At 37.7% G+C, this 27,702-nt stretch overlaps 1 protein-coding gene across 1 annotated transcript; it reads left to right on the forward strand.

The window, feature by feature from the left end:
- Window positions 1-78: 78 nt before the first annotated feature.
- Window positions 79-27,702, forward strand: lrrc1 (leucine rich repeat containing 1). Its single transcript, XM_014981851.2, has 14 exons — window positions 79-839; window positions 9,100-9,217; window positions 10,435-10,513; window positions 12,089-12,178; window positions 16,459-16,515; window positions 16,595-16,658; window positions 17,624-17,698; window positions 18,279-18,423; window positions 19,366-19,484; window positions 20,874-20,957; window positions 22,390-22,505; window positions 23,244-23,407; window positions 24,287-24,426; window positions 26,308-27,702. Exons 1-14 carry the CDS (start codon window positions 681-683, stop codon window positions 26,464-26,466), a joined length of 1,569 nt encoding a protein of 522 aa, XP_014837337.1. The 5' UTR covers window positions 79-680; the 3' UTR covers window positions 26,467-27,702.

Genomic DNA, 27,702 nt, shown 5'->3' on the forward strand with positions numbered 1-27,702 from the left:
TAGAAAATATTTAGAAAGTAATTTAAAAACTCCAGTATCCCCTAGAGAGAAGAAAACAGCATATCACAGTAAATTTGGATTCATAATTTGATTAGGCTGCCTCTGTGCACTCTGAGCTTATGGGCCATCATGGCGGCCTTGTGCGGGACGGGACTATCCAGAGGAGGGACCGGAGGGAGGAGCAGCTTGGAGCGATGACGCAGGATAGGAATGAGGGAGTGAATGTTCCGGGTCAGAAACTGGACGGGAGAGGAAATTAACTCCGGGACAAAACGAAAAAAACAAAAAAAAATCACAACATACCTACAGAATGCCACCCTCTGCTACGCAGAGATGTAACCCGTTGTTTTTACTCCGAAACTAGTTTTTTTTTTGGCGGCGAAGGTCGAGAAGAAGAAAACACAGGTGCCAAACTACGAACTACAAAGTGAGCCAACGACGGAGAGCGGATTCTCCTGTTCGTCGCGACTTGCCGAACGCCAGCTCGGTAGCCACTCGTTCACACCCGGAGTTTCAGTGTTTACTTCGCGGCGAGTTTCGCCTTCGTTTGTGCTCTGGTTGGTGAATCGAGTTTGAGGACTGTCCCGCCGTAGCAAACTGTTGCATCCCCCCTTTTCCTCCCCACAGTTTGTTTATCGCACGGATACGGGATTTATCTCCCTCTCCTTCCCCCCGCCGTGATGTTTCACTGCATCCCCCTGTGGCGGTGCAACCGTCACGTCGAAACGATCGATAAACGCCACTGCACTCTGAATTATGTTCCCGACGAGATTTATCGCTACGCCCGGAGTTTGGAGGAGCTGATGCTGGATGCCAACCAACTCCGAGACTTACCCAAGGTAAGCAGAAAGCGGCTTCCGCTCGTCCATTTAAATGGCAAGTTCAGATGTATGGTAGAAAAAAAAATGGCGTGTTTCTATTGATTAGAAATGTGTCCCAATGGTTAGTGATTCAGAGAACCGTACCGACAGAGCGGGCAGGGCATCCCGTGAGACAGCGGTGGGACACAGGGACAATAATTACGCAAGATCAGCAAGGCAGAGAGGTGGAAACTTTTCTCCTAAGCTACCTCCACCCATCACAGGTTAACTGAAAGTACGAGACAGAAAGCGATAAACATTTTTATGAGATTTCCAGATGTTTCATCCCGACGGCAGATCTCTGTCTATATGCCTAATAAATGTCAAGAGCTATTGACCTGTTGTGTTTAAGCTATTATCTTAAAAGAGGTTTATGATTCAAAGCCATGGCTGAATGCAGTGTTTAACTTCCTGAACAAAAAACAAACAAACAAAAAACCTAATAAATAAGTCTCCATATAGGACACGATGACTCTTATTGCAGTTTGTAAGCTTGAGGTTATTCTCGTTGCACTATTTCTCTTAGAGATTAACACTAGTATTTTAATATATTTGTCAAGACTGTGGATTTTAGAGAAACCATGGTGCAAATTAGGCATGGTAGCTAGAGGAACCACTTCTGGTTTCAGTAATCACCAAACTGTTCCTACAATTTAACGTCCTTCTGAAGGAAGGAGTGTCACACAACCACTCCAATGCTTTCTGTGGTTGTTTGAACCATCCGGTAACACAGTCCCTTCCTGTTCACTGCCAGTCAGCTGGCTGAAAGAAGTCTACAATGGGTTTCTCCTTGCCTTACAAAATAAGTATGAGTAAAATGAGTAATGCATTTGCTATGCTATAAGTGACTAGTATAAAAAAACAGATGCTGTAGAAACTGAATTTGTGTCACTCATCTTCTTTATTAAGGTAATGCTGTATTAAAGCTAGGGTTGAGAGGTTATTAGTAACTGTATCTGGTAAAATACTGACTGCTGGCTATCCTGTATTTAATTCTAAAATCAATGAATAAAAAAAGAAAATGTGCATACAGCAATTAATTCATGTTTCTTTTACACTGCTAGTGTAAGGCCATGCTAATTTTACTCAAGGTTATCTTACTGTAAGAATATTATACCACCAGCCCACGTCTGGTTTATATTTAACCATGCACATGGGATTGATATGACATGGTATCTTTTCACAAACGTCGTGAGATGTGACTAATGGGTATGGTTAAAAAAAAAAAAAAGGAAATTACTTAACATATTTTGAGAGTACATCTGCTTTTGCTGCCCACATGAATCGTTTTATCTAACTCTGAAATATGAAACTGCATTTTCGACATGTTTTTTCTTATAGGTATTTGTGTCATCAGCACCTCAGCATGAACAGATGCTAATATGGTGGTAGAGTCATGTTCATTAAATTATAAAGTCTGTAGTCAGATTATTCTTTCTTGAAATGACTTTTTCTACTTATTTCGATTTGGCAAGTGTTATTTTTGATTCCTGCAAACAAGTCTTTTACATTTATGTGACATTATTATTGATTTTTTTATGATCTCGCATTGACCTGTGGACTGCTATAAATTAGGACCTTTTATTAACCCAAAACATTGCGGAGGGACTATCTGTTTGTAGACATTTACTAGACCCACCACACGATCACATTTCTTTACTATAGAGTGTGAGAAAATTATAATCATCAGCAAGTATGAAATATCTTGCTGAGGTGGGAATGAGAGGATGCTTTGTCATATTGCCAAAAAGTTGGATATGTGAAGACCAAAACTGCTGAAATACAAACTAGCAAAGGATGTAAAATTAGAACTGTCCCTAAGGTTGAATCTTATTTCCATTTTTACTTTAATTTAGTGAAATAATGCTTCAATAAAAACATTTTTTTTTCTCACTACCATAAAACTGGGATGGTTATTATTATCTCCAGGCACAGGCTTTCCAGATTACATAAAGATAGAAGTTCTCAGTCACAGGGATTCTATTTTAGCTTCGCAGAAACCACAAAGAAGGACTGTTGACGAGCGGCGAGAGACATTTTTGAAAACTTGGGTTACACAAGTCTGCTCTTATATGCATCGGGGTTTTAAAAAAGTCTTCATGTCAGTGTTTGTAATCTAAGATGCCCAGTTTCTGTTGGTTTTCCTACCTTCTTATTTCTTGTGTTGCTGCGTTTGCTTTCTTAAACCTACCCAGGAAACTGTTTTAGTCGTAGAAAACATCGTCTGCTCAGCTCTTTGAGACACTGACCGTGTCCTTGCGATTGATGTCTCACTGTACTGTTAAAAAGCAAAGGGGTATGGTTACTAATTTATTGGATTCACAGCTGTTCTATACAAGTGGGCGAAGTATGAAATGAGACTTTAGCCCCCTTGAGAAACTCTCCTGAGCTCATAGCTGCAGGCATTGTGTGTCAGGTGGGAAGCTTAGCTGGATTGAAGAACTATTTTGTCTTTGCAGCATTTTTTTTCCTGCATTGATATGTGTGAGGCATGATCACTTAGTCCCGGTAGCATTATTAACTTCGTGTGCCTGTGGCACATTTCTTGGTTTCTTTGCTGAGGAACAGGTATCTGGACAGAAAACGAAGGACGGCATTATGTGTTCGGTTTTGATTGCCTCGATCAAGCTGTTGATTGTGTTGTGTTGGTTTTCCAATGAAGTCTTGGTAAAACGAGGACATGAGTAGTCACAATTAAAGTTTGTAAAACCATCAACCAACACAAAGGGAAGAATAAGACTAGATGCTTGGTAGAGGGAAGCAGTTTTTCCCCATTTGTGCTCGAAAGTTTGTGTTTAGCAGGTGCACTCTTATTGCGACAGGACTCATTAGCATGACTGCGAAACAGTTTAGTCACTTCGGGACTCAGTTTGCAAATATTCAAAGCATCTTCAGATAATGGAGCTGAATTATTTCCATGTCAACAAGATAAGATTTTATTGTGCTCCTTGGAATGTAAATTGAGTCTGAAGTGCTTGCTGACCGAACCCTTGCGGATGAACCTCAGGGCTCACTCTGCTCCTTCACCATGTTTTACTCAGAGGTTTTTCACTAGACGTGCCACTAACTTAATCATTGTATCAGGAGTGATGCAAGGGAACCAGGACACGACAACATGTTCCCAGTCAATCATTCACACCAGCAGGCGGATAAAAACACGCACCGGGAGTTTGAATGGGAAGAAAGGCGTGTTTGCAATAAAACAAGACAAGACAAGCTCAACTGGAGCGAATAGCTTCAATAGTTGTGAAAAGAGCAGGTTGAGGAGATAGACCAATGGGTTTATAATGTCCGGTCTGATTGTATAAATTCTTTTATACAATATGTTTATTGAGGAAGTTGAGCGGCTTGGCAAACATGAACTTGTTTCTCTAAAGTTATTCTTGCAGAATATGAACGGTGTGCTTGTATGGGTTTGCAAGCAGCACTTTAATTTAAATGAAAAGGCCGACATTTGAGACTGGTTGGTTGCTGAGAGGCTCTTGCCAGTTTACCCAGTTTAAAAATGAATGCAGTTTCCACCTTTCCCAGCTAAGGTAAAGCTGTAAGACAGGAGGTATTATTATTTTAGCTGCAAAGCTTCCAATGCTTCAAATGTTAAAACGGTAAAATAAAGTGACCAGTAGTTTCTTGATGCATTTTCCACCCCAAAATCCACAATTTTTTTAGTGATTTTGGCTAAATGTAAGAAGAATTTAGACTTTTATGCCTCGTTCCCACAGGCCGTTTCGGTACATGTCAACAAGATGTCTGTTTCCAGGGTAAAAACCCGTAAGCGACCCGTACAGCACTGTTCCAGACCCTTCTTCAGCTGTAGGTCCAGAGTACAATGAAACAGTAATGTTATGGTGAAGCTATTCGCAAAGCTAATCATACAATATGAAAGATTGTTGTAGAATAATATAATGACTGACTGACTTTTTTTTACGTCATCGTGACTGACAACACTCTCTATAAGTTACACGTGAAGCATCACATGTAACTTATAAGTAACGATTCCTCATATATTATTGACATCAAGACTGCTGATGCAAAGGAAATGTTAAAATTAAGCATTTATCTCAGACTTTTGCTCGCCGACACAAGTTTGTGGTTTTATTTTAGTCCGACCTGCCGATTTGTAAAGTGCATCAGTTCCTCCGGAAGCACAACATGGTACTGCTACCCACGTGCACGGGTGTTCTTATTGTTGCAAACTCCCACCATTTTTGTATAAATGACATAGCCAAAAACTTAAGTTTTAGTTTCATCAGACTACAAGACATGCCTTCAAGATGAAGGTATGTATCTCAGAGTGCATTTGAAACTGTAATCCGCCTTGCACGTAACTGATTGTGCAGATAAATAGGATATCTTCAGACATCTGGGATCCAGGGTGATCCAGACCTGTGGAGGTCCATCCTGGTATCTTGACGAATAGAAATAGTTTTGGTAATCTTCGCTGTCAGACAGCAAGGAGAAAAAAAGGCTTGTGTCTTTTTATTCTGTGCAAGTAGATATCTGGCTGCTGCAGAGCATTGTGAAATCAGCTGTTGTGCATCATTTGAAGCCTTTTGAATGTTTGCACACAGGGGTGAGGAGATTAGCGTAGAACAACATTGGGTTTTTCAACAGGAAGCTGCGGGGTTTATAACTTGTATGAAGTGGCAAAGGAAGAGCTGCTGCGAGTGCCGGTGGTCAAACCGACAGACTAACTCTAATGTGATTACTGGAAAAAGCGCTGTAAAAGGTGGTGCAGTTGTCAAGAGTCTGACCAATTACTGGACCGTTTTAACTCGAGCACGATATCTAATACAGAGTGCCCTCTGAAGCTGTGTACGTATTTAATTGACAAAATATCAAACTATGAGGTCTCTTAGTTTGAACATGTGCCTCTGGTGTTGTGGCTTGGAAGTCAACTTAGATTTTTAGTCACCAAAAGAAAAAAAGGCCCAGTGTTTATTGAAATTTGTCTGCTGCTCACGCTCTTCAGAAACACGCATGCGGGTGAAACTGGTGACTCAGACGCTGTCTGTAGATTTCAGAAATAGCTGTGTTTTCTTGACCGGACCTGTTTTTGTTTTTCTTTGTCGTTCACGGTGGTTGTTTTGGGGCGGGGTGCTGATGACACTTAACGGGAAGAACAGGTTTGCAGTCTGGCCTCTGAGCAGAAATCGTAAAGACTGGCGCTGTTTTGAAGCCAACAGCTGATAAGACCAGAGACGCCGATCAAGCACACCTCTAAGTTGTTTCGATTATTGTTTTTCACCATCATAGAGGAAAAGACGCCATTTCTTTTTCTGAAGCTGACTTTTTTCTGTAGTTTCTGGTTTTGGTTTCATTTGGTCTGATCTCACTCAGTTGAAAGGAGAGGAAAGAACAAGAGACAAACTTGAGCACTTCCCTTGTGGTTATTAAACCGGTTTTAACAGACCTGAAAGGGAAAATAATTATTGGAACCTAAATGCTAATCAAACATGGCACACAGGTTTGTTTGCAGGATGAAATGATGGATTAGGGGCTTTTCAAACTGTCTTAAGATGTTGGAATGTGTTTTGCTCCAGGGTGAAGTTTGACTTTTGGACTCTGGCTTTGTTTATTTTGCACGCATTATTTCTGTATCTGAATATCGTTCAGTTATTACAAGGAAAACAAGTTGCATATGTTATTCAGAGCTGGTTGACATAGGGATAGGCAGTATGACTTAATAAATATATATTTTTTCTCTTTTTTTGTTTCTTAAATAAATTAGAAGTGACTGAAAAACATGCTTTTATTTCAATCATTCTTTTAGAAAATTGACCTGAATTCAAAGTTGAAATAAATACAAGCTGTAAATCATGGTGGCATATTCAATTAATGCAGTCCTGGGTCTACACTGAGGTCACATCTCCTGGTACTTTATAGACAAAGTAACCAGGCACAGTGTTAAAAATTAAGCAGTGGGAGCAATGATTACATTTTGTTAAATTCATACTAAAGATCAGAAATGGGTTCTTATAAGATTCTCAATGTATGAAAACTTTGAGGAAAAACTACCACTATGATACAATTACAAAATGATCTTATGACTTTTATTTGGAACTAAAAAGCAACAATTATTCCTCCCGCTGCTAGAATCACTTGATTTTTTCGATTATAATAATCGTGTGTTGTTCTTTTAACATATGGACATATGCAAGCATAAAGAATATATACTTTTTAAATTTAGTAGTGGTTTTCAATTGGTTACTGTGCAGAATATAATTAATTTTTGCCATCTTGCCAAACAAATGCCAAACAACTTGATGTTAGCTTGTAAATTAGTCATGCTATCTGCTGTGGTAGAGCCTGCAACATACCACTCGCGGCTTGCCCATTGTAACTTTTAACCTAGGTTATGTTATTCAGTATTCTCTCCATGGCTCAACTAGAAAATATTTCCTACATTTTATAAGTTAAAATAAAGGTGTGATTTTTTTTTTTGCATGCAGCAACCTGTGGAGTAAGAGCAGTATTTGTTTTTTGCTTTGCTCCAAATGACTGGAAAAACCCCCTGGTTATTCCAGCAGATTTTTTAATCCGCAACTTTTTAAAATCTCGCTCTACCTTGATACCAGTAACCATACACACACACACACACACACACACATATATATATATATATATATATATATATATATATATATATATATATATATATATATATATATATATAATTATATATTAAATTAAAGTCTGAAAGAGTAACTGTGTGTCAGTCTGACAGTAGGAAACCAAAAGAGGAACAACAGTCTAGTTTCCTCCTTAAAATATAACATCCTCGAACTGTTGACGTCCACATGTTTAAAGGTTTTAAAATCTTTTCTCCTCCTCTCTCAGCCCCATAAAATATTAGTAGAACAAGTGTATGCATGAAGTGAAGCAACAGACATCTCTAAACTCTTTTAAGAAATAAAGACTTACAGTTAAATATAGCGTAGAATGTGTAGCAAACTAAGAGATTGATTTAATATTGAATATGTAGTGCAAAGTTAAGCGAAAGGCTTCATAGATAAGTCCTTATTGCTGTTGGTACCTGCGAAGCAGAGAAAATGCAAAGCCCCAAGGGAAAACTCCATTTCCTGCCAATATATTAAGGCAACCTGAAGCAATATTGTTAGCGAACTGCTGCACAGCTATGCAGGCGAGTTTCTGTCTGTTCTTGTCAGGACATCAACTTTTTGAACTGATTTTGTCCTTTTTAAATTCGGATGTGCATTTCTTCAGAATGGATCGGTGAAGATGCCATTGGATTTCTTCGCTTTATGAAATGGAAGTGTGCGCGTAAATTAAAATGTGGGCTTCATTAGTCAGTTTTGCTTCAATTATTCAGACTGATTAAAACTGAAGTGGAGGCTCAAAAGCCACAGGATGAACTAAAAAAATAAATCGTGATGCGAAATCTCAAAGACGGACATGCACTGATGAGGCATTTTTTTTGCAAATACCGGTTTATTAGAGGTGTCTGCTTGGATTTTGATCGATTTAGATTTTTTTTCTGAAATCTGACATTTGAGTGATTGATCTGCATGTAAGTCAGTTAAAGACAATTTTTTTGATTTTTATCTCTTGCTCTGTGTGCATAATTTCCCATTTGCTTCTTGTCCTTAGTCTTAATTTAGTGGGAAAATGATGAAAGACAATGACAAAGAAAAACAAAATAAAAATCTGTTTGCAATGAAGAGGTTGCATAATACCACAAGATTCTGATCACCTTATGTGCTGTCTCTATATGCAGGTTTGCATTTTTTTTAATTAATAAAAAAATCATGAAATGAAGCAGATTTATACCCCAGTTCAGCGTAGAAAAGCTTATCTGTAATTTTACCACCATGGATGTGTTGTATTGCTGTCTGGTGTGACAGCAAAGAGAGTCTGATGGGGCTAAATGTGTTTGGAAATCACTGATTTTATCTTTTGCTGTTGTAGGTTGCAAACTGACGCAGCAAAAATATTAAGCCTCTGCAGTTTTTCCTCTTCTAAACGCAGCCACAAATTATCTGTGGCAGAGAGTATTTTAGTATCTCTCAAAGTGTCAGCAGATACTGAAATGCAATGTTAGTTTATCAAGCAGTTGTGCAAAAATAACAACCCAATCATGTGGACGTAATTGTTGATCTTTAAACTTAAAAACCGTTGCAATTTGTTCAGGATATCCACAGTATTTTTTTGTGTGCGGTTTAAAATGTGCTTTCTCATAAAAGGTTTAACTGATTGTATGTCGTTTGTTTTTTTCCAGCCACTTTTCCAGCTGTTGAAACTGCGAAAACTCACTGTGAGTGATAACGAGATCGCAAGACTTCCGTCAGAGATCGGCAACCTTACGGAACTAGTCGAACTGGATCTTTCTCGAAACGGTAAAAGAAAGAAAACACCTGTGCAACACCGAAGTGAACCTGAGTAGTCAAGCGATACGACTGTACTTCTGTTGATTTTTGGAAACATCTTTATTCCTGACAGCCTAAGCATCCTGCGTTGAGCAACAGTGCAGAATTCAGCAAATGAATCAACGTTGACAGGTTTACTCCTCATTTGTGAAGCTGATGTAACCAGAGAGCATAAAAACACAGAATGGTTTCCATTAGCATGAGGCTCTGTGGCTTCGTTGAATTTAGGGTGTAGAAATACATTCAGAAGGGAAACCAAATTCCAAGTTGTGCTCTTTCAGATGATTTACAGTAGGCTTAAAACTAATTTTTCAGTGAAGTTTTTAATGTCATGTCAGAAATCCTGTGATCTTTTTCCCATTTTTACCTGTTTTAGCTTTGAAACTTACTGTATTTTAACATAATTATGTTGGATGGATCATTGCCATTCATTGTATGTTGCATAACTAACAAGATTTCTTGTGTGTGTAATTCAATCTCAATGTAAATGAAAATGTTCTCAAAAGGTCTCAGAGGTTTTTTAGTGAACAAACAGCACCAGGAAGATAAAAGTTAATAGTTACTGTTGAATGTCTTTTTGTCAAAAAAAAAAAAAAAACATTTTTGGGATTTAAAAATAAATAAATCTACATTTCATAATCTGAATAAAAGATGAAGAGGGAGACCTCTCTACTCATCTACAGAAAAGTTAAAAATAATCAATCAGCTGTGATGATCATCCCTTTCTCGTTGGCGATATTTCGTATCCGTTATGGTGCAGGCAAAACATTTTCATCTACTCCCTTGAGTATTTTTCATTCATAATTCAGGTTTTAACAGCAGCCTCACCTATTAGTGTCTATTCTAGGCAGTTTTTATTTGTGTTCTGTTGCTTTACAAATAAAAAAAGAAGGGTGGAAGATGTTTTTTCATTGAACAAAACTATCCGGAACATTTATATGGATTTGCAAATAAGTGAGAATGTGTGTGCTCACACTGCTGAGCTGACTGTAGCTCATTGTCAACACAGATGCATTTAAATGTTTCATCTCCCGTGTACCTCACACAGGATGTGATTTTAGTTTATAAATCTTTTTCTTCTTTTGTGAATTTCGCATATCACCTGCATGAAAACAGTTTTGTAATGTCTCATTACTTCTGTATCCTACATGTCTTATTAACAAAGATTTGCTTTTTCCTTTATTCAGATATTATAGAACTCCCAGAGAACATTTCAAACTGCAAATCCCTGCAAGTGGCAGATTTCAGTGGAAATCCATTATTAAGGTAACTTAATAGATATTATCTCTTTTTTTCCAAAATTAATTTTAGGGCTCAGTTAATTTGACAATACTGTAAATGTTTGCCTGCATTTCCCTACAGTAATGAAAAACACTTTGCATTGTTCATAGATTTTCAACTTCCTTTGCTGTTTTATTCACCGTTAGAAACATTTATGGGTCTAACATTTTACGCATTGAGCTTCTTTTTTTAGTTGAAATCCGGTCTAATCAACACCTCAGCGTGTGCAGCGCCACACGCCTTTGACAGTGTGATGCTTAGGAAGCTGCAGTGGGTGGAAGCAAAAGTCTTTGCAATTCAATATTTTACACATTTAACCCCATCAGCCCTTTTTCCACAGTAGGGACCCAATTTTCCACTTGTGCATCGCTTGTATTCCAGCACTTATTTTGCTGTGGTTCGTCTCTGGGTCTGTTGGGATGCGAAGCAATTTTGTCCATCAGCCTTAGACAAGAACAAGGTGCAGTGGGTAGAAAGAAATTAATTGCAAGAGCATAATAAACCTATCCTAACCAGTAGCATTCATTTCAGTTTTTCCTTAGGGCCTGGCCAGCTGATTCACATTTTAATTGATTCTCCATCTTTTATTTTTCCAATGCACAGCTGATGTTTTGAAGGTCTTGAATCCAATACAACATGGATATATATAAAAAAGAAGATCATATATAAATTATTTTCTTACTTAGATTGTGCAACCATGTTTGTAAAAAGCAACCTTTTAGGATTCTAGAAATCATGCCCTGAAAAAAGACAGACCTTTAAACCTTATCTGATTTTGAGCTTGACCATTTAGACCCTCATTTCATGCCCACATTTCGCCATTTTGTTCCTTTCTATACCCACTGAATCCATTTAAACAAACCATTTAGCACCAGATGCACTTATTTATTTTTCTTGTTAGTTTATCATTTTGATTAATTATGAAAGTAAATTCACATATAAATTCTCAGATTTCATCTCCTTCTGGTAGATATTATTTATTGGGGTCACGTGCTCACATTTTCCTAAATGAGCAAATGTTTGCAGATTTCTTTAATTCATATGTCGTCAAAGCAGGTCCAAATTATTGTATGGTTGTTGTGAAGGCTCCTATGACAGACAGCTCCGTTTTACATATTCAAAAGTCAGAAAAATACATACATTGCATATAATTTGGAAGTCTGAATTATGTTTTTGGTCCAAATGTTGCAAGGAAATTGTGTTTTTTTTATAGTTTTTTTAATAGGAGGCCAATAGGATGCCAAGCGCAATTAATTTTGCATAATGTATCTCCTCAGTAATAAAACAGGCATAATGAATCTAAAAAGCTTTAAATTATAACGCAGTGTGCAAAATGGTAGTAGTTGCTCCTAAAAGTTGGGTTAGTAAAAGTATCTGTACTGAAGAAGTGAAATGATGAAGTTTGCCCAAAGTTCCTAACCAAAACCTTTTGCTTCATGTCATTTTTACACCCCAAGAACAGGAGAAATCATTTGGATTATTCGTTAAAACATTCTGGACACTGATCTGCAAATGTATTTGGATTCTCAAATTGTGCTTTCTGTCTCTCTTTTTTTCCAGGTTACCCGAAAGCTTTGCACAGCTTCAACACCTAACAACCCTCTCTATCAATGATATTTCATTGCAGACTCTTCCAGAAAACATCGGAAGGTAAGGATTTGGACTTTATGTGCATGAGGAGTTGGCATTTATCGTATCGTATCACATAACCATAGGACTTTTATTTATTGTTGTCCCAATAAATTCCAATTAATGCTGTTTAAAAACCCCTAAAACTGTCCGTGTTGTTGGGATTGTTATTTTTACTGTGTCAGTCCGCTGTTTATTCAGTGAGAGTCTAAGAAAGGAAAAATGACTGTGAAAATATGATTAAATGGTAGTTACTGTGTCCAGTTGATCAACAAATCACACTTCATGTGACTGGTGTCCTGAAGAAGAATTTTATAAATGGGTGTGTTTTTCTGCACACCCATTTTCTACAAATGGGTGTATCTACACACCCATTTGCAGTGTATAACAGTGAGCAGTGATTGTCCACTGTTTCCTCTTTCCCCGCTGCTCCTTCCCTGCATGTGTGGTGTGTGTGGGGCAATGATTGCTACGTCAGCCAAAAAGTTACCTAAAACAGAAGTAATAAATAGTTCTTACTGTCACTTTTATTGGTATCACAACAGTAGCAAAAAACATTGTGATAATAAGTCCATATCACCTATCAAACAATAAAGATCATTACTTGCTTCAAAATGTTGCAGCCTTTCTTTTTGTGAATAACTCATGTGGGCTGTGAAACAAGCTTGCATACAATTGTTTCTGTTGTTTTAAATCCACTGGACTTTAAACCTCCCACACATTCTTGTTTTTGTTTCAGAAAAACATAACTATGTTCCTTTCAGATCATAACTGAACGCCCAGCTACTGAAATGCTGTCAGGAACAGGAACAGACACAGGAGGTCTGCTGTCTTTCATTGTCTCGATTTCTTCCCCAAACAACCACATCGCTGCTTCCAGATACATTAGTCACTGTCTGTTTCTGGGCTGCATTGTCTTAGTTCATAGTTCCCGAGTAGTGAATGACACGTCTGCCAATATTCTGCCTCTTGTAAGCTCGTCTTTATTGTGGAGTTGAGCTGTAAGTGAATTTAATAACAAAGCTATGAGTTTTTGGATGAAGGGGCCACAGGGGATGTTTCTTTTTTTAAAAAAAAAGGTCTGGAATGCAAGGATAAACTGGATTTGAACCTTACAGGGGAAGGATTTACAGAGATGCAGTTAATGAGAAAATGTATGGCGCTGGTTCGGGATTAGCATATGGCATGCTTTTCTTCAATTTATTTATTTGTTTTTCAATTTTTTTAAAAGGTTTTCATTGGCTCTAGTGGCCTTTATTTGAAAGTGGGTAATGAGAGAGGGGGAAGACATGCAGCAAGGGTCATCAAGCTGGGACTAAGGCCACATGGGCCACAATAAATATGAGAAAACTAAGCCTGGGTATACATGTTTAAATTTATTGTGGAGATAAGTACGGTCAAAATATTTACATAGACTCAGAGATTTACCCATACTCTTTTTTTATTGCTTTTGAAGTCCTATAGTGAGAAATCTCACACCGTTTGTAGAAATCAATGAGCTGCTGGCTTAATTCTGGCTGCATATTTGACCAGTCTTCTTATTGAAAGAGGGAGAGGTCATTTTTTTGTGGTTGTTTTTGAAGCATCATATCCAAATCCCATTCAGACGTGTTTTTGACAATTGTCTTCTTGGAACCATCTAGCTTTAGATTTGTGGTCGTAGACTTTGTGCAATGCATCAACACCACTGTCGATCTTCAGATCTCAGTGAAGCTTAAAGGTGTCTATGCTAAACTCTGCACAGCAACACTAGTGTTTTAGTATTTTCCAGTTTATGATGGACTGGAGCCACAGTGATTCCTGTGTCGCTCCAAAAACATCCTGACCAGCTTCCTTTCATTGCAGAGGACAGCTTGTGGTTTTTGTGTCTTTGTATCGTTATCTTTCACGTCTAGTTCCTTTGCTGACATTAAACTTCTTTGTCTACGTCAGACTCAGGGCATAGCTTTAGATGCATTTGAAGGAAAATTGGAAATTATACTATCACTAGAAAACTGCTGTTGTTCTGGAATAGTGGAGCTGATAATCTATGATGTGAACATGTTTTGTGTAACGTAAAGGTGAATAATAAATGTACGGTTTGGTAGGCTCTATGGATAAAGAAGTTATTTAAGGCAGTTTTATGAATCCATTTCATTCTAAGAGCTGTTCAATATTCTGGCTTATTTTTTTAAATTTATTTTTAAGACGCCAGTATGGAGTAATCTAGGAAATATTACATTCATGTTTATGATCAGTGAAAATTATTTTCCCAGATGTTAGTGTTCACAGCCCTGGAGAATCTACTTCTCCAGGGCTGTTCTTCTCTGGCTGTTCAGAACAGGTTCTGAACAGCCAGAACCTGTTCAGGTTCTGGCTTGAAAAACTCCATATGTTCAGGGATTATGGATGGCTACGGGATGAAACTGAGAGAGCTGTTCATGCCGTCATCCTTTTGTTTTATTTTGGGTTGCACTCAGCATCCCGTTCAGTAGCTTAAAAACCCAACTCTAAAAATAGTTTCACCAAACTAGGTAGGGATTTAGTCCTCTTTGGATTAAGCGTTGCAACTTTGAGAGATTCGTTCGTGGATTTGTTTTGGGAATCCTCATTCAGAGCAATTTTCTTGCACATCCCAAATTACTTCAAGATAAATTAATGTAAAAACAGGTTGCAGCAGTGTTCAGAGTGTCTCCCTCCTTTGCCCTGGAGTAGAGCCTATTCCCTAAACACGTGTTGTATTTCTCTTTTATAACACATTGGCTGGAATGTCTGCTCTGTGTCGAGGGAGAAGGTAATGAAAAGCAGAACCCAGTTGGCGTAAAAGGCTACAGGTTTTCAGAACAGATAAGATAAATGAACGAGGGGTTACAAGCCAGCAGTAGTTTATCTCTGGGATTGAATTTTTTTTTTTTTTCACTGACGAGAAATGTGTTCGGTAGCTTAGCGATCTGCTGTGGTCAGAAAGAATACAAAGAGTCATTAAGAAGAAGCTGGATTAAATAGCAGTTGTATTTCATTTGGGCTCAGGTGATAATCTGTTTGTGGTTCAAGAATGACTTTATATGGTTTAATGTGGGATCCAGTGAGAAAATACAAGATAATGGTTTTCTCCTTCACTCAGCCTGGTGAGAAAGGCTTATTTGCTTGAACTCTGCACAGACAGGAAGGTTTATCCTTCAATCACCAAATGACATTTATTATCCTGCATTGTTATGCAATAGGCATAAATAAGTAAGAGCGTTATCTCAGTTTTGAAGGAAAATGATACGCTGTTTGAGAAATTGTTTGGGCACAAGTAGACATCTAAAACATGTTGATGTGCATTTGTGTTCCCCCAAAGTCTGATACCCCAAATAAAATCCATTGCAGTCACTTGCCATCAGAAGTTGGGTAGTTAATCAACAGAATGCACCCGGGTGTATTTTATGCCTAAAATGTATACAGCTGTTCTGTGAAGACCACAGAGGTTTGTTAGAGAAAATCATCAAACAAGCAGCATCAAGAAGACAAAGGAGCACAGCAGACGGGTCAGGGAGAATGTTCTGGTGAGCTAAGGGCTTGTAGGATATAAAACAATATCCCAAGTTTTAAAAATCTCAGAGCAATCCATTCTTCTGAAATAAAAAAATAATATATATATATATATATATATATATATATATATATATATATATATATATATATATATATATATATATATATATATATATATATATATATATATATATATATATATATATATATTTGCAAACGGACAAATGAACACTGACTTTTCAGCTTATTTATAAGTTATTTTAAAAAGTATGTGTTATATTTTTTTTCCCACTTCACAATTTTGCAATAATTTTGTGTTGGACTGCAACATAAAATCTAAAATCATAATAATATACCTCCACATTTAACACATTAGTGTGAAAGGTACAAACATGTGTATCGTGTTAACATTTTCCCTCAAATTTCACAGACTCATTCAATACAAAAACATTTTTGCTCTACTTTCAGTTCTTCAGTCCTAAATTTCTGTCGCTAGTCTGTAGTGAACAGGCTAGACTTATAAAATCTGGTTTTAATTGGACTCTTGTTGACACAAAGATGTGTTGTACTTTGATCTGTCATAGTTGGTTAGACATTTCACTCTATAATTTCAAGTGTGGAGCGGTTGTTTATTCTGCTGCAATTTTGCAGTTTTCGATAAGACTGACACACCTCCAAAAGTACTTCCTGTTCCATGTTATCTGATTTCAAGGCCATATGGTCAATTTTGGCTGTTTTCATGAACCCTTTGATATAATCTTCCTCCTTTCGGTTTCTGATTTCAGCCTCTCTTATTTGGTATCGCTAGAACTTAGAGAAAATGTTCTGACATTCCTGCCAGAGTAAGTATTAAATCTATACGTGCAACATTTACTTTTTGTTGCTTTGTGTTTGGCTTTTAAAGTATTTGTCCACCCACAGGTCATTATCACAACTTCACAAGCTTGAAGAACTTGACATAGGCAATAATGAACTCTACAAGTTGGTGAGTTTTTTTAAATTGTTATTTTGTCTTTTTGTTTTTCAGAGATTTTGATTCTTGAGAAGCAAGCCAAGACAAAATGATAAAATATAAAAGAAAATAAAGGTCCTCCTATTTCCTGTTCTTGTCACATCCGGGCAGATTAGCATTCCCTGAGAACAGATTTCCCATCTTATCATGCAGATGGTAGGCCGTCTGTTTTAAGCCCTGGTTTTAAGTTGTAATCTCATGTTAATGGCTTAACTTCAGACGGCGATGGACATGGAGGCTACAAAGAGCAAAGACAAAATAAGACTTTTTTAAAAAATATATTTAGCTGAGTAATATCAGGATGTTTTTGTTTTCATTTAGAAAACTGATAAATAGGACTGATTAATGATCGTTTACAGTGTTGTCCCATCTATTCTTGTAGCCACAACATAGATGTAAACAATCATAGATAAAATTAAAACATCTAAAATTGCTATGAGTTTGGACAAAATTGTCAAGAACATTGTAACATTGTAGAACATTGTGAAAGGTAACAGAGTTACCTTTCACAATAAAATACGGTGATGAGGAAACCTGCCCATTGAATCGTCAAAATGTCCTCCATGTTTGGGTGACCGATCAGACAGTCCTGTGAGGAACCATCTTCCCCTGTTGTACAACCTTTTTCCGTATTTGAACTCGAAGTGAGATTTATCTGGTCAGTGACAGAGAAAAAGAGGAAGAGTGTGAGACCCGGGTTATTGTTCTCCTTATCACTCCCTGCTCAATCTGTAGAAATGTTTGTGGCATTTGGTATTACTCCTGCTCAATTGTCCCGTCTTTGTTGTGCTTTTCGCCGCTGCTGTGTTTGCGTCTTGACTCAAGCCATTAAAAATTGTAACGCTGAACTCACCATAATGCTGATTATTTTTTTCATTCTGCCTTATTGTTTCCTGTCTTCTGTTTCTTGGTCTCTTTCTCTTTTCCTTCGTCTTTAGCCTCAGTCAATCGGCTGCCTTATCAGCCTGAAGAACTTGTGGCTGGATGGAAACCACTTGTCCGAGATACCTGCTGTAAGTCATTCAGTCATTGTCTGCATCTCAGATTTTCGAACTTCGTCCCTTATGTTCTACTTTCTTAATAATATAGAAATGTAACTGATACAAATATTAAGTGTTTTATGTTAAATAAATATAAAAAAAATAATACCACAGCCCAAAATCACAATCTTTGCTTCTATTATTTCTCATGATTTCTTTTTAACAAAAAGAAAAGCATCTTGTTATTGCGAGAAAAGGAAAGTTGTTTCTGCAGGATAAAATCTGAACTTTATAGTGAGATATTTTTCTGCAATCATTTTGTTTTATAGAAATGAAATGAATTGAAGAACAGATGAGAAACAAAGTCATTGACTTCTGTTATACTGGAAACAGATAGATGATTGACATTTCTAAGGCTTTAGGACTTTGCTGCACCTTCCCTGGAGTGACTGATCTACCAAATTTACTCCAACAGGTTATTAGCAACTATTCCAGAAAGTCACAAAAAAACCTAGGGTAGAAATTTACCCCACAAATGGATTTTTGTTAGACCGGGGCTTTGTTTTTGTTATATGTACGTTCACCAATTACCTGCCTTTGTGTCACACTTTAGGAGCTGTGCAATATTAAAAGCCTGTTGTGTCTGGATCTATCTGAAAACAAGCTGGAGTTTCTTCCAGAAGAGCTGGGAGGACTGGTGTCACTTACTGATTTGCTGGTGTCACAAAACTCCCTTGAATATATTCCAGAAAGCATCGGTAAGCATCGGGATTCTTCTTGTTTCTTTTCACCATAATTGAACTCCCTATTTTGGTCATTTCTGAATGACTTGGTGATATTTTTGAAGTTGGCATTTTCCTCATCAAACGATTCTATTACACTTCTGATCAAAACCTCCAGGGTAGCAGTTCTTACTGGGTCCTGTTGATAGACCAAGTCAGAAGAAGATTCTCAGCCCAGATGGATGTTCGCTCTGTTGTTCCATTTAGGAGGAAACACCCCTTAGATTTTTGTGGAGCGTCCCTTCAGTGTCCTGTTGGGGCTTTGCACTTTTTAAAGTTGGAAAGGGCTAAATGTGGTGGTAGTCCTTTGTTTCATTTCCTGTCTTATGTTCATTGGGTTGCAGTCAGGATCAGTGTGGTTTATCATATTCTTGACAGGAAATTCTATGAAAACCAGATATTTGCTACAATCTACACATTTTAGGTTATGGCCTTCAAACTTAAACAAATAATAAGCGGTAGGACCACCTGAATTGAAATTTGCCTCCTTGTGTTGTAGTCATGCTATAAGTTGAGCTTTAATTAGATATTAGCACTAAATATCAATTCTTAACAATATAGTTATCATTTCCTCCCTGATTCTAAAATTTTGTTCGAGAGTGTATATTGAATACGTTCAGTCAGATTTAATTTAAAAGCTTGTTTTGGTGCGTTTGTATGTTAACTGATTGCACCATTTGTACAACTCTTCACAAAGAAGTTCAAATTTCACGGAGTTGTATTTGTGCTGATATTATTTACTGAAACCATGTTACATTTTATTACACGGATAAAGGAACATTTGAACAAGTTTTTACAGAGGTTTGTAAAACCAATTTCCCTCTATATGACGACTTCAGATTTCTGACGGGTTATGTTTTTGCCCGCCCCCCCAAAAAAATAATCATGTTTAACAAGACATGTTTTCTCTCTCTGCAGGAAAACTAAAGAATCTTTCCATTCTGAAAGCTGACCTAAACAAGTTAACGCTTCTTCCGGAAACAATTGGCAACTGTGAAAGTCTTACAGAGCTCGTACTCACAGAGAATCAAATACAGGTTGGTCTTTTGCTATTGTGTGCGAGTGCCTCAAAATGACAATAGTGTCTGATTGCTGTTTAAATTAGAGAGCAGCTTGTCTGGGCAGAGGCCTAAAAGCATGCCAGTCATCGGGGAAATGGGTCAAGCAACCATGTCTAGCGATTTAAATCCACTTTAGACTGACCTATTGGTCAGACTGCTTTATTATGACAACACCGGGTCAGAAACTGGGGTTGGGGCGAGTTTATTTACTCATTCTAATAATGGCATTACTTCCGATGTAATAGATAAAATATTTTCCACAATATATAAGATAAAATGTAATACATTTCTAAACAACTTTAATTATGTACATATGTTGCATAATGTTGTAACCAGTATAAATGCAGTATAAATGTCCCAGTAAGTGTTCACATTGGGTGATCTGGCTGAGATGTATAAAACACTTTACAATGAATTGATCTTTTATTGGAGTAGCATAATTTATTTGTGAAAAATATTCAGCAAATAATACTTTAATTAGTAATTAAATGAGTAGACTTTTTTTCTAGGTCTGAACCTGCGTGTTTTTTTTTCAGTTCCTTATAAATACCTATTTTAGCTGGGGGAACTCCAATATTTTCTATAAAAAAACATATTTCAAGGTCGATCCATCAAATTTGAACTGGTAATCCATGATTTTCTGCTTCTCTTATGTGATGTGACACAGCAGCTCATGTGTTGGCCAACTTTTCAAAGTAGGAAACCCAAGTGAACATGCCATTCAAGTGTGTGAATCCACGTCTAAAAAAGATCTTCATCTAAATTTGTCCACATTTAGAGGCATAGCTAGTTTAAAGCAAGCTGCCTAGTGCGGCCAGACTGATGTGATCCAAGTCTAGCTGAAGAGCTGCTACATAGTGGCATGCTGAGGTCATCATGTCTCCATAACGACCTCATTTACTTGGTTTAATACTCAGGGCTTAAGTATAAAATAAGTTATTGACCCACATCTGCTTTACTCTCCAGCCCTGTACTGTTAAAGTTTGCATGTACCTGTTGCACATCACATCTTTTAATTTCTGATGCATTAAAGATTCAAGTTCATGCAGGACATGTAGTTTAGCCCCGATAAGCACTGAAGCCTTTTAGGGGAGTCTATTTGCAATTTGCTTTGTGTAGTGATGTGTGAGTAACGGTACATGACACTGAATCCAACTGAAACCATATTGATGTGATTTCGTTAATTGTTCTTTGCTGATGTCTGATCAGTGAGGTAAATAACTAATTAAAGTTTGACTTAAAAATATATATTTATTTACAATATTCAAGTAAAGCACACATATATTCTGTGGTTTTATGAAGATACTGTTTTGTGTTTAAACTCAGGAGGATATGCTGTCTGATCACTGCTTTGTTTCCTCACAGACTTTGCCTGCTAGTATTGGAAAGTTAAAGCGACTCTCCAACCTGAACTGTGACCGAAACAATCTAACACTATTACCTAAGCAGGTATGCCTTTCACAATCACTTAGAAATCTGTCTTCAGCTGTTGATGCAAACCTCAAATTGAAAATGAGAAAGTAGGACAAACCAAGTGGTCCTCTACAGTGCTGCGTACTCACTTTATAAATTCAGTGGTTAAAACTGAATTAATTCATGTTCATCATTCATCACTGTGATATAACACTATGGATATCGGGTACAAGACTGAACTTATGCCTGGGAGAGAAAAATCTTGTAATTCCTTTTATCGTAAAGTTTGTTCTAAAAAACTTTTCAATTTAGATCCTTCTTCCACATCCAAAGCAAAACTTGTTTTAGAGTGCTTGAACTGTGCTCACTAACACCAAAACCCGCCAAGCGTTAGATCAACATTTCCCCAAAACTCTTAAACCACTCATCAGCTCATATTCGTTTGTTACGTTCACCTGTCTGCAGGGCGCTTGTCTTCAACCTGAAGCTTTTTAACAAAACTGGAGAAATGAATCTGACACCAAAGTTACACTGTTGTCAACACAACGGTCCAATAGATACTGCTGCGGTTGAATTAAAAACTAAACTGAAGCTCTTTATTTTTCTTTTCTCCCTACAATGCATTTGCTTGTTGTGCGTCTACTTGTTGGTTCAGCTTCAGCTCTGTCTTGAGTGTCTCCATTGTGTCAGAGTGTGTGACATTCTTCTCCAAGCCTCTTGTCTGTTTAAGTGAAGTCACGCTTGGTTTAAAGCTTCATCTGAAAGGCTTATTTAACGCTCATACAATGTCCCTGTGTGGGAAAGACGCAAAGCCTGCAGTGTGCGCACAAAAAAAATAACAGTTTGGTTATGAGGCAACAAGACCGCTGTCGTTGTGCAACCATTACCTCAGGTTCGCTTAGTTTTACAGATTGTGTTCATTATTGATTAGACTTGAATAAATATGTTTATAACTAGTCATTTGTTTAAGAAATATAAAATGTTTTAATATTTTTACAGCCTCTGTAATTTTGTGGTTTTCTTTTAAAATGTGTCGTTTTTGTTTTTTTATGGCTTTTCATGCCTTGTTAAGCTGATAAATCTAATAGTAATTGCAATAATTTTAACATCTGCATCACAGATGAAATAATGCAACAGCTGGAGTTCAGCCGGCCCATCAAATCCTTGTTTTGCCTGGCTCCCAGCCCTAGTTGTTCACTAAATTTAGGTCCCCCTGCCACATCCCATTAACACACAATTGCCTCTCCCTCATGATTACCAATTCTGGGACACACGGCCACCCACATGCTAACGGATTTCCTCTGGTTTCAGTTTTTCCCCCAGCTGTTTTCGCAACAAAAATAAGTCTAGCACCACGGCATTCACACTGCGTCTGCCATGTTTTTATTGAGCAGGCTTCTGATCATGTTGCCGTTCTTCACAGGATGTTTGTGCTGCGACTGACATGAATGCTTGTGTTGTTGTCTAGATCGGAGGCTGCAGCAGTCTTAACGTCTTCACTGTGCGCGACAACTACCTGAAAAAGATCCCGCCGGAGCTGTCGCAAGCCACCGAGCTGCATGTGCTCGACGTCTCTGGGAACCGGTACGCTTAGCGGCAGAAGTAGAGATCATGTTCAGACGACAAGATAACCTCTTATTAAAACTAAGAAAAACGTGCAGGGCTTTGTCTCGGTAATTCAATAGGTGATTTAATTCACCCGTAGGGATACATTTCAAATGGTTATTTCTTTTAATTTGATAATTTGATTTGATAATGTCGCCTTACAGCTAACAAAAATACAAAATTCATTAGAGAATTAAAACATCAGATCAATTAAAAAAAATATTTTTATGACAGAAATTCTATCTAATATGTATTGTATAAATTCAACATGTGGTCAGGCTCTTTTTGCATCAATTACTGTATTATTTTGGCGTGTCAGACGATCAACCTGCTGATTTCCTGAAGTGGTAGTGAAGCCCTTTTGCAGTTTAGGCCAAGTCTTCCTGGAAACTAAAATCCTGACCTTTGTAAAACTTGTCAACAGAGGTGTGCTTGAAGTTGCTCTAAGATCTCCTGGTAAACTTTCTCAAGTCTGGACTATGTATGTTCATTTCCTCTTCTTGATGCAGTTTTTTAGTCTGATTCGACTTACACTCTGAATATAAAGCATCTTTCACACTTTTAATTAAATTACTGAAAAAACATTTTCATGTTACCTGTTCCTTCTAATCCTCTTTCTTCTGTTGAGAATATTTAACATTTGACTTGATTATCACTCTAGCAACAATAACCTGAAGATTGTTGTTGGTTCTGTGGTTTCTATTTCGTTCCGTTTAGCCTGCCGTACTTGCCGATGTCGCTGACCACGCTGCATCTGAAGGCCCTGTGGTTGTCAGAAAACCAGTCCAAGCCGCTCCTCACTTTTCAGACGGATGAAGATCCTGACTCAGGAGAGAAGGTGCTCACCTGCGTTGTGCTGCCTCAGCAGCCTAGTGACTCAGGTACTTCATTTCTGTGAAAATCTTCGATAAGTTTTAAGTCATGCATGTGATTAGACGCAGAAACATTTTTTCTGATGCCAATTAATTACCTCCTGACTCAAATTACAATCCATTTTGATTACATTCAGAAGTGTCTCATCAGTTCTCGCCCAAGTATTTACCGCCCTGCGGTTTTGATGATATTATCACATGATCTGCTCGGCGAACCGCTGTGGGCTCTGTGCACTCTGATCCTGTGATATCTGACAAATTACAAGGTCCTCTAAAGGATCGCTGAGCCTTTGATGGATCAGACTCTCTCTTGTCCCCCGAGGCCGTCTTTGGCTGAGTTTTTCCAGAAATGTTGTGGATTGTGCAGCCAAAAGAGGCTTAACAGTGCCTGGCTGCCTGACATTGAACACTCACCAATATGGCATTGGGATGCGAATGACTGGCTGTAAAATCTCAGCGATTCTTGTTTGTATATTATTTCAGATTTTTGCAAGTATTCTTTTTTTTTTTTTATCAGTATGTTGCTCAAAAACCTGCTTGTTATGTGGCACGGTGTCCTTCTCTTGTGGCAGAGAAGCAGGTATTAAACAGACACAGTCAGCAGGTTGAGGCTGCGGTTGGGGGCAGGGGACCGTGTTGCTGTGAGCCTTTGACTAAGCTGGGATTTGAAACTGTGATCTGGCAGTTTCAGTCTCTCTCTTATTAGCAGCCGGGTGTGTGACAGCTCTCATTTATTGAGCTGGGAGCGGATTGTGACAAACATATCGACTGCTGAAATAACTTCCTTTAGTTTGCTATTGCTATTTTTAGATGTCATTGTCCTTTCTGTCAGAGCCTCATTAAGACAAGATATTTTGTTTCTTAAAAAAAAAAAAAAAAAACCTCCAGGTTACGACAACCTGGCCCGCTTTGGAGCTCTGGAGAGCCTTGTGAATGGGATGGCTGATGAGGCTTGGGACGGCAAAGCCATGAACAGAATCAGCTCCATTCACTTCCTGGATGAGGGTGAGGACGACGACGATGACCCGGTAAGATCAAGGAGCATAGACACAGAAACACCTCAGTAAATTTGAAGCTTGAAATATGTATGTATTCCTGTAATTACATTCATGAAGTGATGCTTCTTTATCATAGTGATTCATGACACGGACACATTTTCTTTTGTTTATAGGTGACTATAGTATGTTCTGCTCTGTAACTAAGCCCCCCTAAGAGAGATAATGGAAAGTTTAGTGGAAGGAAAAGGTTTTGGAAAAAATGACAAATACTGCAGCATTGAGATTAATGTGCAGCAAAACCTCTTTTAACGGTTAATGGGGAAATTGACAAAGTTAGGACAGTACCAATGCTAAATGCTCTGAGAACACACAGACACACCCAAAGAATGGTCTGCCGCAAAAGTTAGAAGCATTTTACCTGATTTAAGGAGAAAATGGACTGGAGGGCTGCACATTTGTCCGAGGTACACTTCTCACTTCTCAGATTGAGATACATTTTGCATTTGGTTTTGAAATCAAAGTTCCAGAGTCACGTGGCATTGCGCCTCTGCAATGACTTCCATGTCACCCTGCATTGATGCTGTAATATCTGCTTATTTACAACAGGACATCATTTCTGTTCTAAAACCCTTTCTTTGCTGCTCTAATATGATAGAATTAGATTCAGTTGTATGCCAAATCTTCAACATTTACAGAAATGTTTCTAAAAGACATAGTATGAAATGTATGCTTTAATTTCAGTCCTCTGTTTGAGGGATAAACAGGTTACAATGAGGGAGATGTTTGATCATTTCACAGCTCTTAAACGTATGTCCAAAAAACACCCAGAAACTAAACACGGGACCTGATTTATTTTTTAAATCATGAAGAATCATAACCTTTTGCATTTGGCCAAGTCCTATTTTTTTCCTAAAGTGAGGCTAATTAAGATGAGGAATGGACGCTCATTTGTTGCAAGTTTCAATCATTCATTTTCTCTAAGATAAGCCTAGGTTCTGTGTTTCTGCGCTTTCAGCACACTCTACATATAACCTATTGCACTCAGCATTACCTTATGGTACTTTCAAGCCATCTGGATCGTGTGTTTGAAAAAGAAAAACAAGACATTTCCACACGCGACCAAACACATGGATCTACACAGATTGAAAACATTTATTCGGTTGGGGTAAACAACTTGGGCAGAAATAAAAAAGGTTCCAAAGGTGTTTTCATTTATAAAGCTTCCTAAGAAATACATCTAACGGAAGCAATTTAACACATTCTTAAAGAGAATTACAGTATTGAGGAAGTTTTATTTAAAATCTATGACTTCGTGTTTCTCTGAGGTATACGTAAGACATCACAGTTTGTGGAATTTCCCTTCTCCACCTTTTTAAATTGGACAGTTTGTCCTAAGTTCATCTTACCAAAAGAGGTACATTGAGGAGAGAGCAATGTCTCCATAAGCAGACACTGTCTCTGTCGGACAAAGTACAAGGAAAAACAGTTAGTTTTTCCATCCTACCAAAAATGTTGGAATGAAGACTAGAATGAATCAAAGTGGGTTGATTTAAAAGAACTCAGTTTCAGCATTTTTACACTTTTCTGGATATTTGTTCCTTCTTTCTGCAACAGCAATATTCCCTACACATTTACCATCCTCCAACCTTCAGGTGCAGCTTTGCTCCTCTGCACCTGAATCTGTTTTCTGAACTTATAATCAGCGATTTTGTACAACACGATTAGTTGTTGATGTGGTCAGTTTACAGGTTTGCATTGTAGCAGATTATATTGCTACAAAAAAAAAGGATATATTTAAGACTTTTTTTGCTCACAATAACCAATGACTCTATTTCGCTTATGAACTGGTATTCTATGTTTAAAAATGTAAACCTGCAACCATAATTTACCCAATCTGCATCCGTCTCACAGGGAACTCTGCTACGAAGGGCCACTCCTCACCCCGGCGAGCTGAAAACCATGAAGAAGGCAGCCGAGAACCTCCGCAACGACCTGAACGCTGCCAAAGGCCTGGACTCCAACAAAAACGAGGTCAATAACGCTGCAGACGGAGTCACTACGTCTGTCTGACCTTTACCTCAGAAGTGTTTTTTTTTTTTTTTTAAATCCTTCTGTGTCTCGCCATATCGTCCTGCACAACCTTGCAGCCCTTCGTTGTTGCATTTTGATATTTTTTATTTTTTCCCTAGCTTTTCTTTTACCCACAAGTCCCAGTTTGACCTCCCCCTTCGTTTGGTCATGCCATGCAGGAGCCTAACACCTCCAACTTCCTGTGGAAAAATAAAGCTGTACCTGGGCCGCCGTGCCTTCCTCTTTTTAGCAAAACTCCACGGCAGAGAGATGCTCCTTTTTTGACAATATATTTTTAAGACGAAATACTTTTTTCAAAAGTGATCTTTAAAGGATTTTTAGGTAGTTGCACTATAAACCTCTTAAATGTTTTTTTTTTTGTTTTTTTTTAAACACTGGGTCTTTCTACATTTTGGGGCAAACAAAAGCAGGAGTGTTTTTGGACATTCTTATCTAAAAATTGTTGTAAATCTCTTGTGAATACTGATACTTTTATACTTTTTGGCAGCTCAGATGTAAATAAGTGTATAGCAAGTATCTTCTTAATCGGTTTAAGATTCCTGCTCTCTTTTACTTGGTACATCTTTATATGTTTTGCTTAAATCAAGGTAATGAACAAAACACTAATGTCTTATTTAATCCACTGGGTGATCTTATTTTTTGGATGTTTATTAGATTATTCAAATTGAAATTTGAGTACTGCACATCAAGTTTAAATTGCCATCTGCAGTGTTGTTACGCTGTAAGGATCATGTTTTATTTAAATGTGCTGTACCTGACTGCTTTGCATTGTTGTTTTTGTTTTTTTTAATAGATGCCAAAACAGATGTATTTGTACTTTTTTAAATTTTGCCTCCTTTTAAGGAGTACTGTGTAGATGATTTATCAAGAGCTTTGGGGAGGTTGAGGGTTTTATTTTTGTTTTTTAGCATAATGATCGCTCTAAAATGTTATGGTTTCTCTCGGATGCACTTCTTATTGTTGCTTTCCTCCTTTTTGTTTTTTTTTTTTTAATGGTACTTAAAAAACTGTTGTTTTGTTGTTAAATCAATGGCACCAAGTCAGCCAGAGCAAAAAGTTTAACCAGTTTTCCTTTTATTTTTTTTTATTTCTAATTATTCTCCGATGAAGCTGCACAGAACAGATCTCAGACTGGCTCTAAACCTTGAGATTTGCTGACTTTTTTTTTTTTTTTTAAACCACTGATCAATAAAAATGAGTGCAACACTAAATCCA

The sequence above is a fragment of the Poecilia mexicana genome, unplaced genomic scaffold (genome assembly GCF_051168715.1).
Source record: "Poecilia mexicana isolate PSO_F unplaced genomic scaffold, ASM5116871v1 scaffold_15, whole genome shotgun sequence".
NCBI classification, from domain to species: Eukaryota; Metazoa; Chordata; class Actinopteri; order Cyprinodontiformes; family Poeciliidae; genus Poecilia; species Poecilia mexicana.